Source organism: Suillus discolor (genome assembly GCF_016758755.1).
Source record: "Suillus discolor strain FC423 chromosome Unknown F5147scaffold_27, whole genome shotgun sequence".
NCBI lineage: Eukaryota > Fungi > Basidiomycota > Agaricomycetes > Boletales > Suillaceae > Suillus > Suillus discolor.
In genome coordinates, this window is record NW_024541274.1 from 322,465 (window position 1) to 337,064 (window position 14,600).

Consider the following 14,600-nt stretch of genomic DNA (forward strand, 5'->3'; position numbering starts at 1 on the left):
TTCTGTTATATATATTACCAATATTAGTTTTAGCTAGCTAATCACCTTCTGCGATATTTCAGTTGCTGTTGCTTAACGTCTGACTCTCCGTTGTGTATTTATAAGGTAGTGTATTGGGTGAAAAGGATGTTAATTTCTTCACTTATAAGCCATACTTGGTAGTACGACAAATATGTATGATCATTATTTAAATTGGTCAAGGAGGCTAGGTGTTTAAAGCTATATATGACATTATCTAACCACTTGCCATATTTTACCAGATTGCGGGTATTATGACCATTATAAGACAGATATAATGGTTTATAGCACATCTTGATTTTCAGTGATGATTGAACCGGGCGATATTTATAAGCCCCGGCCTCTCAATGCGCAATCAGTCGTAATCATGATCACAGCATAGTGCTAGTACTAGGAATCATCATCGTTGTCAGCATCAGAATCAACCCCAGTGAGAATCGGACCTTAGTAGTACTAGCCTGTTTTGATGATCCATCCGAGGATCCGGAAAGTAAGGAGTATCATTCGGATGAAACTTTGAAAATGGAGAGTTATAGTGCTGAATTTGTGGAGTGTCTGGGAACATAAATTCAGTAGGTGAAAAAGTCATCAAGGTCTGAATGAAAGATGTAGCTGCTCAGTAGGAGGACATCTCAATCCTGGAATATCCGGGACATCCGAGACATCTGAGACATGCGGCCCATCCGACCCATAATGCAAATCTCATGGTCACAACATACCATGTGACCCACAGCGCTGTCGCATGTGTCGCGGCTGGAGGACGTCCGGGAAATGGAAACTCTAGGTCTAGTCTATGTAGAGTCCACGTAGAGTCCTGTCTGGGGGTGTGCCAGCCGCCCAGCCAGATTAAAGCGGAGTTTGATCCTCAATTGGGACGTTCGAAGTATGATTAAGCTTGGGAGTGACACGTGACAACTGCGTCGGCCCCTAGCTTGTCAACATTCACCATGATGACCATCGTTGTTGCCCGTACATATAAATTTAAATGACATTAGTATATATAAAAAAGTGCTGATGCGCAGGGTGGGGTTTGACATGGTATGTGGTAGGTGTGACGCGATGATGTCTGGAAAGATTTGTAAGCAGGTTCGGCAGTACCCGTATGGGTATCGGGTACTCAACACTTCAATGTTCAACCCATACCCATACCTGTGACCCGCGCGGGTTACCTATACCCATGCGGATCCCTGGGCGGCGGGCATCATCAAGATGAGGGGGGGGTCTAAGTCACAACTTGAAGCTTAGTCACATCGTCCCGATTTGGAATTAAACTCCGCTTTAATATGGCCGGGCGGCTGGCACACCCCCAGACAGGACCCAGACAGGACCCAGAGTGGACTCTATGTAGACTAGACCTAGAGTTTCCATAAGCCTTACATTCACTGCGGCTGACACCATGACTGGCATGGCTGCTACTACTAGTACCCATAACTGCAATAGATGAAGTGGACTGGCCGGCGGATAGGATTAGAATGATGGCCCTCTTTTGGAGGAACATTCAAGTTCACAAATTTCGTTCCTTAAGGGATCCGATCGCACAAAAGGCTCTGCTAGCCTATCAGTCTGATTCAGGCAGAGCAATGCAAGCATTGGCATGTTGCCATAAAAACATCAGTAGGACCTTATGACTTATCTCTTGTCAATGAGAAAGTTCTAGAGGCCACAAGGGAGAGAGTCTATTGGGAAGAGCAAGATAAAAGAGAGTTGGATTAAGAGACAACGCTCGAGATTATAGGGTCAGTGTCATTTATTTTAACTGATCAATGAATATGCGCTCATCGTTTTATTCTTCTGGTGATACATAGGGAAATGCATGGGTATGGGGTATGGGTATATGTGGGGTATGGGTATGGGTCAGGTATTATGATACCCGCACCCCTACCTGTACCCTCATGCTGGATTTTGATTAAAATTATTAGATGTACTCAAGGTCAGCGCATTCCTTTTTTGTCATACTAATTGTTTTGTTTACATCTGTTAGATCCTAAAGGATGCAGCACTGTACTTTTCGTGCACAACACCCAATCTTACAATGGTGATCCCAGCAATGGATCATGTTGACAATATGCTCACATTGTACTTGCGCAACAAAAAATATATGCTCTCAATCCATTCTGCAGTTCAGCTCGCCAAGAATACTCTCAGCTGCTCATGGACAATTCTGTGACATATTGAATCACAATGGGTATGTAATGTTCAATTTTTGTTTTTGTTTTTAAAAGACTGACATTTATATAACTCTAGTCTTACATCCACAGCATAAACTAGCATACTTTAAGGCAGCACGATAGGAAGATGAGTGGGTCGAAACAGCAGAGAGACTTGTATGCAAAGAATTCAAACATTCATACTTATCGATTGACAACAACTCTGATTTGGGGTCCGAAGATGGTGTCTTCGAGTCAAATGACAATGTACAGATGGTATGTTTTGTTTTATTCTTTATTTTGCATCTGTACTGAATAATTCTTAGAGTGATAATATATTTGACAACCTCCCAGTGCTCACACCCCCAAAACCTGTTAACTCAGACTCCAAAATTGACCAGTACCTCCATATGGATGTGGAACACACCACTCACCCTATTGCTTGGTGGCACGAACATCAGAAGTCTTTCCCCCGACTTTCACGCATGGTTCAATGCCGCCACTCATTTCATATGTTGCGCATGTAGACTCGACTCTGGATGGGGGACTAATATGTTTGTTGGACAAGGTATGTGTTTTTTTTGCGATATCATGCTCGCAGCTCACTTGAAATTATCTGCACTCGCCCATGCCTCCACTCCTCCTCTGGTGCCATCCACATATGTTCGAGTCACATCAGCATTTGCTGACGTGTGCTGGACATATGTGCTAAGCACTGGTGGCTGACCTGCAGGCTTATCCCTTGCAGGTAATACCCTGGGTCCATTTTGTCGATACCTGTAAGAAAACCCATACCTGCACCTGTACCTGCACCACGATGTAGCACTCGAGCTTGCGCTGAGCATGTATTCTCTTATTTCCCAATACATGTCCAATGCCCATCATGCACTAATCACTTCCCGATGCTAATCCGCTCAAACCAATGCTAACCCGACGAAACCCAACACTTTGACTAGCGGACCTGACGTTTCGGCTGCATTGGCCGACCCGAAATCCTGCGCACTTGTCCTATCTGTGTCCAGTCCTGTCTTGCTAGCCCCACTAGGTGCGTAGTTGATTATTTCGCACATTACTCATGTCATAGCCAGCGCTATTACACGTTTTCCCATCATCCGCAGCACCTCATGTTTATTTACATGTACTTCGGACCTGAAATCGTACACTGCTACTTTCACCTACGGGCTTCTGGATTTCTATGTACTTACATATATATATTGGACTGACTACGAGTATTTTCATCATCCAAGTAGTAGGGAGCCATTTCCCGATACTTAGTGGTCAAACCCAATATTTCGTAGTTCTTAGTTGACATTGCAAATATTACTGCTCTTTCTATCCAAAACACCCGTCATTTTTTTTTTGAATCCAATTTCTGTCCTATTGAGAGTTATACTCTATGGAGGACAATATGATCTAGTCTAGGGGACCCCCTGTGTCCCCGACGCATCTCTGAGTTTGTGAATGCCCTAGCGTGAGGTGTACCCCTGCTAGTCCGCCATTCCTGCTGGCCATTTTAGACATGCAACCCGGCGAAGATGAGATGACTGTGTGTATCTGTAGCTAAGGTATGGCTATCATAATGATGAACAGAGGCACGTACTTGGCCGCTTGCGGCGGGCAGGTACAGGAGTCTGAGGTGGATGCAGAGGTAAGTATGTATTTAGGTTCCCATGACTTGGCCAATGGGACGGTTTACCATGGGCTGACTTAATCCAGTGATGATCTGAGGTGACTCCGTGTAAACACCCATCATTATCGTTAATCCGCATACCACTCGCTTTTCCAACATTCGCTATCATGATTCCCGCTAGCCCGCTAAACCTGAACCCGAAGCCCGCTAACCTGAAACCTGAAAACATCGGATCCGACACTTTGGCATTCGGCATTGTAGATATACCTTCGGACTTCATTTCTCGCGCTTGGACTTTTGACCATTTATCGTTTCACTAACTACAGACCATTCCATACAGCAAACCCCTCGGGTCGAATGCACTTGTCTTGCAAGTATAGCAGACTAGGCTGTGCACGACCACAACACATTTTTATATTGCTAAACACTTACTTCGTGTAGTGTCCAGCAATTGTTGTATCTCTACACCAATATTCCACCCCTTTGAGCATTTGAACCTATCCGCATCCACTCACTCACATGTGATTCCAATGGTGATTCCGGCCCATCCGCATCCTTTGACAGGCTATTTCAATTCCCATCCTGGCCCATCCATACATCCTGAGATTTCATTTTTGTGTATTCTGGCCCACCCATATACACTGAAAGACTATTCACATCCACATTCCGGCCCATCCGTACATCCTGAGATTTCATTTTCATCTATTCTGGCCCACTTGTGTCCCCCCAAGGACCATTCACATACACATTCCAGCCCATCCATATATACTGACATTCCAATGCTGCATGCATTCCAGCCCATCCAGAAGTATCAGATAGCCATATCCATATGGGCCCCACCAATTATACTGGGTACGACCTGCATTTGGGCCCAGCTCAGATGAGCCATCTTACATGAAAGAATCTCAACTTTGGGTGTCCATGTAATATGGAAAGTATTTACCGAATTATGTGATGGTGATTGAAGAAAGCTCAGCGTCTGTTAACCCTGGAACGGCCATGGGTGACTTGACATTTGCAAAAAGAAAGAGAACTTTATCTCAAGTGTCTCCACCAAAGGTGAGTCATTTGTTTATATACATTAATGTCAAGGTTGACAAATATTTTAGAAGGAAGGTGGCCAAGGTCCACCGAAGTGTCGCAAGGATGGTTGGCCACATACTGTCAGATCAATTTCACCCATCCCATCTTCTACAGACATTCAAGAATCTGGATTTATCTTGTCTCCTTTGGCACCTATATTGCCTTTGAATCCAAACTCTGGCAGTCCTATAGATGATGCATCTGTGCTTCTCGACACATGGGATGAAGAAATGGCCGATGAAAATCAGGATGCAGATGGAGAACAACAACAGACGTCTTTCTCTCCAACTCATATCAATGAGGGTGCAATTCCACATGACACTGATCCACCAGATGTTCATGAACACATCATAAAAGGCCCTACTTCTCTGCTATTAATGTTCTTCCTTCCAGCCCCGTAATCCTTGTGCCTGACATGCAACCATCTGAACTTCAGCATTCAAGGAATACCATGCCCTCCCTCTCAGCAATTGAATGTCTTGTAATGACTGAGAACAAGATGCAGGATAAAAGCATGACACCTGAAAAACCTTGTGTTGGTATACCCACTCCCCGACCAATGGAAGAGGTCGCTGGATCTCATACTATACCTCAGGACAACTGTGAAGTAAGTAAGTTCAAATTATTGAAGACAGCATTTAATGATTTAGATAGAAGTGGTTCCACATGATGACACCACCATCACCATGATGTGATTTATGGTACTCATTGTGATATCATTTGGTTGAACACCTTTTTAGCTACATCATGCACTCCTCACACACTACGATACTGAAGAGACACCAACATGTCTGCCTGCAAATGAATCATTTGACCACAGAAAGTCGATGTATTGTGGTTTCATTTTGTATACCATTTGAAACACTGTGGAATCGTGTTGATCTCAATGTCATCCCTCTTATTTTGTATAATGGACATTTGACTCAGAACCAGAAATTCAAGCAAAGAACTAATATACTTTGCACTTTGATTCATTTTCACATTGGTAGAACATATACATGATTTTGAGGCATGTCTCTTGCAAGCTACTAAGTAGGTATGAAATATGACATAGTTATATAGCCTAAAGGTACAAAATGCAACCTGATTCAATCTTCACTAATGCAAAGACACCGAAGTATTACACTACTGTCACCAGAAGCTTTGTGACAAATATTTTATTTCTATAGTAATGTTTGTCTAGCACGAGATTTTTTGAAAGACAAAATAACCAGTGATCAACATCATCCTGTGCATGTATACAAGTCCCCATTTCACATCAATTCAATCAAAATATGTTTGTGTTTTGCAAGGTGTCGATAGTGGTATATTACAGTTAATAATGCTGATGATATGAGAACTACAAATGTATTAAGGAAAATAGAAGTTCGTGATTATATCAACATTGGATACACTAGGAGACATGATGATGTAGATGTATATACATGCACCAATCAAAATACATTCATTTATAATATATTCAAGTTGAATAATAAGTCAATTTCTGTCAAGAATGTCCAATGATGTTCAAGATATTCCGAAACATGCCTACATTGAACAAGATACAAGCTGAGGCATTATCAACACAAAAGATACATCTGTGACTATCATGATGTATATTGACATGTCAATTCTTCCACTAGACATCAATATTTATGGTTTTGTACTTTGGGTAATACAATCACACATTACAACATGCTCCTAGATTGTCCGATGTTGAATCGGAGCTATTGGTTGAGTGTCTTGCAGAGCCTGTCCTCAACTTCACTGGGAATGCGCACGTTGAATTTCAATTGCTGTTTAAGATTATTTCCTGTTACATTGAACGACTGCAATGCCATTCAAATTGGACCTTGATCTCACTATTGGTGTCCTTGGTGTGACACTCAGACCTGTGCTGGGCAGGAAAGAGCCTATTTTCATATTGATGTCAAGGAGTATAGAACACTATCAGTTTCCCTATCCTTATCCGTCCCTCATACAACAAGTAACCCCTGTGAAAGCCGAACCTGCATTTTCCCACGCTTCGGACGCACATTCCCGCGCTTTGGATACCTCGGAAATGCATTAGGAAAGTCCTTCATCCATCCATAGTCCATCCAAACCCCATTGGTATGTGAATTTCCTTACCTCAAGGCTTGTAAAATGTGTTGCAGCCTTATTACATGTCCTTATATATTTCCTATATTTCCTATCCCTTCCTATTCCGAGTGAGAGTCTAGACAGTATGAGTTGACTATTACTTGGGACTACTTACTACACTTCCCTCATACTGTATACCTCTCCCTATAGGTTTACCTTCAGAGTAGTCCCTAGTAGTGCATGCTTTTTAGCCCCTATTAGGTCCCTATACCTAGACTTTCCTTACCTCACATTATACCTTTGCCCTCACTCTCTAAACCTCGTTTCTTAACCTCCCTATACCTTGTCCATACTTTCCTGCACTTTCCACACCTTTGGCTGTGTGTTCCCATGCTCTGGATAGCCCTGGATACATTCCTATACCTTGCGCATACCTTGTCCACTATTTTCCCACGCTTAGCACACCCTCGGGTTGCACATATCCATCATTGTTCTAGTAGCAATTCCCTTTAGGGTCAAACACATTTGTATAGACATAGCAGCTAGGCATTAGCTTGACCCAACCTTTTCTTGCCACCCAGCAAGATAGTTGTTTCCACATCAGAGAGAACATTCCACGATCAAGCCCATCCATCATGTGGAGGAATGGGCATAATACTATTCTTCCAACAGTTTATAACAAAGCAATTGTTTCCCAAGCACTGTCTATCAACCGATGTGTCATTATTACTGGTGTACCATACAACAAACCTCAAGACACACTTACAACTGAATATCTTGATGAACAATTTAGAATTTCGCCATTAAGACCTGTAGTGATTCATGGTATAAAATATTTTCCATGCTCATTTTCATATTTGTTCATGAATGTTGTAGATATTCAGGCACAATACAATGATCACACCAACCCTATCATTTTCAGTAACATACATTCCTTTATGGAATCCATGAATGATCCAAAGAAGATACAAAGCATCCTGGATATACTGCTTGCACAGACTACTTTGCCCCAATGTCTCAGGCAAGTCATAACATTCCTCTGACCATGATACATTTGTAATGAATAAATTGAGGAACATCAACCACGGCCTTGTGCATGGTTGGAATGAAACAAGTACCTGCATTGAAATATGGTCAAAGATTCATCCGCAGAATTTTACCTTGAAAGGATGGAGACTGCTCAGCCATGCAGGATTTACATCCTCATCATGATTGTCATATCCTGCGTTCCAGACCCGGACCTATCACACACATCATTTCCAGATTTCCAGATCTGGCCGACTTCTATCTATCATCTGGATCCGACCCGCGTCTATCTTCCGTGCCTTATCCCTTTGTACGTTCCTTCTCCAGTTAGACTATACTCATTTTCTGTACCTCATTTCATTTCTGCCTTTATTTTCCTATGTTCTCATTTCCGTCTTCATTTACTATTTTCTGATAGACTAGTGTTTGACTTTTCTATACACTCCGTCCACAGCCTCACATAGCTTCAGACTGCACTGACTGATTCTTTGTTAAGTCCTCAGTAGTATATAAACCCTGTAGAATCTTTGTACTTCCTCAGTTCGAATATTATCTTAGACTCTGCTCATTCCCTCCTCCGTCCAACTTGAGTTCTTCTCTTGTCGTCCTCTGCTAGTCTTAGGATTGACTCCTATAGACTTGTCACCTCCACCTCTACCTCTGGTAGTCCTCCACTGTTTCCTTTCTAGTTCAGACAATGTCCGGATTAGTCTTATCACTTGTTCCCGAACATCTGCCGGAATTCCCACACATCGGACATCGTCCGACAACCTTCGGACATTGTTCGACAGCCTTCAGAAGTTAGGGGCACGTACTTGGGTAAGGGGCGCAGTGCATGAGCTGAAGCCAAGCCCTTCAGATTCGACCCTTGAGCACGTTCTTAACAACGATGCAGAAGGCACATTGATGTGGATCAGAATGGAGTGTGAGGTAAAGCTTTGGGCAATATTCTATTTGAAAAGTGGAAGTAGCAATCACATTCAACTTCAGCATCTCTCCATTAGACTTGCAGATTATAACACTCACAAGGAATGGATTCACAATAATTGTTATGGCGAGGTTATTGCACTATATTCTGGAGATATGCTGTAAGTTCTGTGAAATAGGTGGCATGCATTGCTGACACTTAGGTGAATAAGGATCCTTCCTCCTGGAGTTGTGCATGTGGTTTACATGCCAGTACCATCATTCTGTACCAGAGGATATTTTTACCATTATTCCTGTATGCACCTCACTGAACTATCACACTACATCGATGCTGAGGTCACTAAGACATCTACCAACCAAGATATGGAGCATGCATTGGAGACGTTGCATTAAATGGTGATTGTACTTCTATATCTCTCTCTGAGAAATGGTCTGTATTCATGTTTACTATGTGTTTTGATAAAACTTATCCAAACATTAGTGCTTCACAAGAGATCATTATTAAGCCTTTGTGTTATGGCTATGAAATGACTCCACTATCGTACTCAGGAGACTAGTGATCAGTGTGTGAAGGAAACAGAGACTGGACCTTGCTCAGATATTGCAGAAATTGTTCTTAAGTTTGTTGGTGTATCTAAGCGGAAAAGACCTGGGGATATCTTATATCAAGGTGATCAGTTCAAGCCAGGTGACGTAATTGATAGGGTGGCACTCCTTACTCAGTTCCAGCTGAAGTTAGACCTATAGTTCACCCCATTCTCTACTTTCAATTGGTAGAAAACTAGATCTCTCTTCAAGTGATATGATCCATGTATTATTAACATTGACATTCATCGCAACAAATATGTGAAATATTCAATTGGTATTGCTTGTCAGTGCATGTTGTTTGTATGTAAAATTGTTGCACTATGATATCCGTTACACATATGATCATGTATATATGGTAACAATAGCAACACTTGATACCAGTGTATTTTATGCATGTTCATTGACCTGTAGGAAATAGAGTGGGCATGCTCTTCAGTACGTCAATATTTCATATTCAACTTCCACTTTCCTGTGAATATCTTTAAACAGACAAAGTGTTTGGTAATATCAAATGGCTTGCATCTTATGAGCAATAAACAGCCATTTCCCATGCCATAGATGTGTATAAGGCTGATTTAAAGAAACATCACATGGAAGTAAAATCACTTCACATGATTTCTACAAAAGTCCCAAAGGAACGCAATTTTCTCATGATGTTTTTCATTGTCTGTGCTGATATAGTGGGAAGATCCCTTGGAGGGAGACACGAGACATTTATTTCATTGCAAATACAAATATATTGCTAGTACCAGAGGAAGACAGGAATATAGTTTAATATTGACTTGTCTTTACAAAGAGAGATTCCCACTTTGATTAAAAACAGCTAAGGTAGTATTTAAATTCTTTACTGCAAGCACAGCTTGGTGATAACATCACTCAAAGGGGTCTCAAACACGGAAATTATTCTAGTATTTGGCAAACCACCAGTCACGATAGTTCATATATACAGAGACTCAAAAAAGTAATGCACAGAATCGTTTTCTATGTATCTCCACCAAAACACAATACTTTTTTGTAATGTAAATTGCGAACTGTAGCCTGAGGTGTCCTCTACAAGGGCCTGAAATTAGTAAAATAAAATATTGATAACTGCTTTCAGTAGAGGCAGAATATCAAAAATGCCATTTTTCAACTTCTCAGGGGATTTATTTGTTGTCTTGTAACCTTACCCAGTTTATAGAGCATGGTGTTCTGAGTAAAATATCACTTTGAATTGAAGGAAAATGTTGAGTCCTTGTGGAGATATATCCGTTGTAAAAAGGGGCTACATGCAAAATTTAGCAGTGTTTACACCCAAATTTCGCATGTAGCCCCTTTTTACAACGGATATAGCACATTTCAATCATCGTGATGCTAGGTTTCTAGTCACAGAGTAGATACTTAGGTATCAACTTTTCTGCACATCTGGGTACTAACTTATGGTCTGAAGCCACACAGTCAGACCATAAGTTAGTACCCAGATGTGCAGAAAAGTTGATACCTAAGTATCTACTCTGTGACTAGAAACCTAGCATCACGATGATTGAAATGTGCAATACATAAAGTGCAGCCCAGCCTAGGGTATCAGGAAAATCAGACAAGTGTTTATGAGCTGCGCAGTCATGAGCAATCCAATAGTGGTAAATGGGATACATACCATCCCACATCAACTTTTCTGCACATCTGGGTACTAACTTATGGTCTGACTGTGTGGCTGGAGGCAGCTCAAGAACTATGCTATTATTTCCAACTGGATGTGCATGAGCAGACATGATGTTCCCTTAGATATTTGAAATATATGTACCTTTATTTGTCGCATTTTCGTTCCTCTTCGCCTCCATCTCTTCATCTTTGATGAGCTTCTTGGATGTAATCAGCCTCTTCTCTTCCTGGATTCACATCGAGCCTCCCAGCATGTAAAAAGTAATGCACAGAATCGTTTTCTATGTATCTCCACCAAAACACAATACTTTTTTGTAATGTAAATTGCGAACTGTAGCCTGAGGTGTCCTCTACAAGGGCCTGAATGACTCACCTAGTGATATCCTGTATAATTGGCGATGTGAGAAAGATCATGTGGACATGCTGGGAGGCTCGATGTGAATCCAGGAAGAGAAGAGGCTGATTACATCCAAGAAGCTCATCAAAGATGAAGAGATGGAGGCGAAGAGGAACGAAAATGCGACAAATAAAGGTACATATATTTCAAATATCTAAGGGAACATCATGTCTGCTCATGCACATCCAGTTGGAAATAATAGCATAGTTCTTGAGCTGCCTCCAGCCACACAGTCAGACCATAAGTTAGTACCCAGATGTGCAGAAAAGTTGATACCTAAGTATCTACTCTGTGACTAGAAACCTAGCATCACGATGATTGAAATGTGCAATACATAAAGTGCAGCCCAGCCTAGGGTATCAGGAAAATCAGACAAGTGTTTATGAGCTGCGCAGTCATGAGCAATCCAATAGTGGTAAATGGGATACATACCATCCCACCATCAGTTTGAGTTGAACTATCTGCATCATTGCAAGACCCCACATATACAATTGCAGTAGCTCTAAGACTAGCTGTTCATTGAGAGCTGCCTCCAGCCACACAGTCAGACCATAAGTTAGTACCCAGATGTGCAGAAAAGTTGATACCTAAGTATCTACTCTGTGACTAGAAACCTAGCATCACGATGATTGAAATGTGCAATACATAAAGTGCAGCCCAGCCTAGGGTATCAGGAAAATCAGACAAGTGTTTATGAGCTGCGCAGTCATGAGCAATCCAATAGTGGTAAATGGGATACATACCATCCCACCATCAGTTTGAGTTGAACTATCTGCATCATTGCAAGACCCCACATATACAATTGCAGTAGCTCTAAGACTAGCTGTTCATTGAGCCCAAGTGTCAGTGTGATATCAAAACCTAAATTAACACTACTCATAGGGACGACATATCATATCACTTTCTACAGGACAGGACATGTTAATTCAGGGTAGCTGTGAGATAAGGTAGACCTTAAAAAAACCTATTTCTGATATATGTCTGCTTCAAGTATGGCACTGAGGGATGTGACAGATCTGGGATACATTACAGCAAAGGGCTCGAGGTTAGAAGGATAGAAAAACAGTGATTTTCACCATTGGCATATTGTCGCCAGAAAGGCACAGTCTTGGGGTATGGAGAAAAAGCAAGCAATATGAAGTAATTATGATGCAGGAAAGTGCTTACATGCATTCCTATGTTTATTCACTTCTCACAATAGAACATTCAATGTACTATTTGGTCACTACCATTACAATGTTCAGCATCCCTGTTTCCTTGTTGCATCAGCATATACCTCAGCCAATAATGGAACCACTCTGATAGACACACCTGAGTCTGTGTTAAATGTGATGACCGAACTGAGTGGAGAGATGAAACCTTCGCGACATGCCAAGCAAAAGGCTTCTTGACATGCAGAAGATACGTGCTGGAAAGATGATGTGACAAGATGTCTCGAAGATGCTCTGGTCGAACTTCACATCTTTGTGGTGAAACAACAATTTGTTCAACATGTCAAATGTATTTGTAAATGTCCACAAGGGCATCAGTGATTTCATCTAAGTAGAGCCAACTTGTTCTCAGATGCTCTGGTACTTTGCGATAAAGATTGATTACAATGATGACCGCTGAATCATATGTATGTTACCAGTTAGCCACTGACCAACGATATCTGCTACTCACACTGTTAGCTACCTCAGTATGTGATTGTGATCCCATTGAATGAAGTGAGTTATAGATAAATATTTGTTGACAATGTCTTTTGAGGTGTGACGCAGATTAACCATAGAGTGTCCAGTAGCGTTTGAGGCAAAACTCCAGACTTATGCTTGGTCCGCTTAGCCTTGATTCAGTGTAGTCATTCCTCATGCTGTTCTTTTATATGTGATGTCATTGCCATTCCAGACTTCACTCTTTTGCTTGACCTTGTTTCCTCCTGAGAGACATCATTTGCAAGTCCCAGCTAAGACCAATGTGTATTTTTTATTAATTCTTGTGATGTTCAAACCTTGGTCTAAGTTTGCCAGCCACGCACATATCACCATCTGCATCAGGCAGCACAACCATCTGACTTTTCAAATATGGAAATCTCACAAGGGTATCGTGCTCGAGTGATTCAAACCATTTGACCTTATTCATTAGTGACATTGGCAAATGTCTTTCAACTCATCCAGAGTGATATGATGGACAGTACACAATCATCCACAAAACCACCCAAGTGATGCTGCTATGCACAAACCAAAACCATCTTTGTGCAAATTGATCAATATGGTTGGACATTGTTTGCCTGTAGCTGAGTTTCTAGTCACTTTAAAGGCATGTTGAATCAGAAAATGCTTACTTGTGATATCCAATTTTAGCTCCCGCACTATGATCACCTTTCAATATTGTGGTGAAAGCACAACTGCTCGGCTGAATTGGAACAATTCCCTCTCAAAGATGGCACAGGTGCACCTTTCTATGCAGAAATTCAATGAAAATAAATCTGGTATATGTAACTGCAGACACCCTGACCTCAGTTATGTCTTTGGTACAATTGCTCAACTACCTTTCATTGCCTCCCATTTATCCATTACCTGATGTACGTGATATGAAATTGTGTAATTTGGATATGTGAACAACACATCATTTGATTTATATATTAATGGGACATCATCACAAAAACATCTTAAGTAAACCAGAAATGACAGTGACAATGATTTCAACTTTGTTGATCAAGGTATCAACACACCTACCACACGAGAGATGAGCTAAGTTTTTCCATCTCCTCTATCCCCATTGGTGTGCTGAAAGACCTTAGGCTGCATATCAGACAGTGGATGTGAAGCTTTCAATGGCTAATGACGAAGCACACCTGAATGTGTCTGGATGATAGCAGTGATGGTGTTGATTTTCTTTAGAAGCTGAGAATGCTGAGGGAATTCTTCTCATGTAATTCCAAATGTGATACCTTTGTCTCTTGTTCGAGTTTGTTGGCAACACACTCTAGAACAGAGAAGTACAATTGAGTTAGTTTATGAGTAAAGGAATGGAAGTGAGCTTTGTGAACAGTGAAAGAAGTGTAGAGGTGGACTGTCCATCTCTTAATGATGTTTAAGATGAC

The 14,600-nt window shown here is 41.4% G+C and overlaps 2 protein-coding genes across 2 annotated transcripts; both read left to right on the top strand.

Annotated features, from left to right (window-relative positions):
• Nucleotides 1-1,999: 1,999 nt before the first annotated feature.
• On the top strand, nucleotides 2,000-2,164 carry F5147DRAFT_559643 (uncharacterized protein; the record flags this gene model as incomplete). The annotated part of the gene is made up of 1 exon (XM_041430566.1): nucleotides 2,000-2,164. A coding segment is annotated over one exon (165 nt), but the record flags the coding sequence as incomplete, so codon positions are not given.
• A 2,585-nt stretch (nucleotides 2,165-4,749) lies between these two features.
• Nucleotides 4,750-5,573, top strand: F5147DRAFT_652827 (uncharacterized protein; the record flags this gene model as incomplete). Its single annotated transcript, XM_041433680.1, has 4 exons — nucleotides 4,750-4,854; nucleotides 4,908-5,213; nucleotides 5,315-5,485; nucleotides 5,529-5,573. 4 exons carry the CDS (start codon nucleotides 4,750-4,752, stop codon nucleotides 5,571-5,573), a joined length of 627 nt encoding a protein of 208 aa, XP_041292912.1.
• Nucleotides 5,574-14,600: the final 9,027 nt, after the last annotated feature.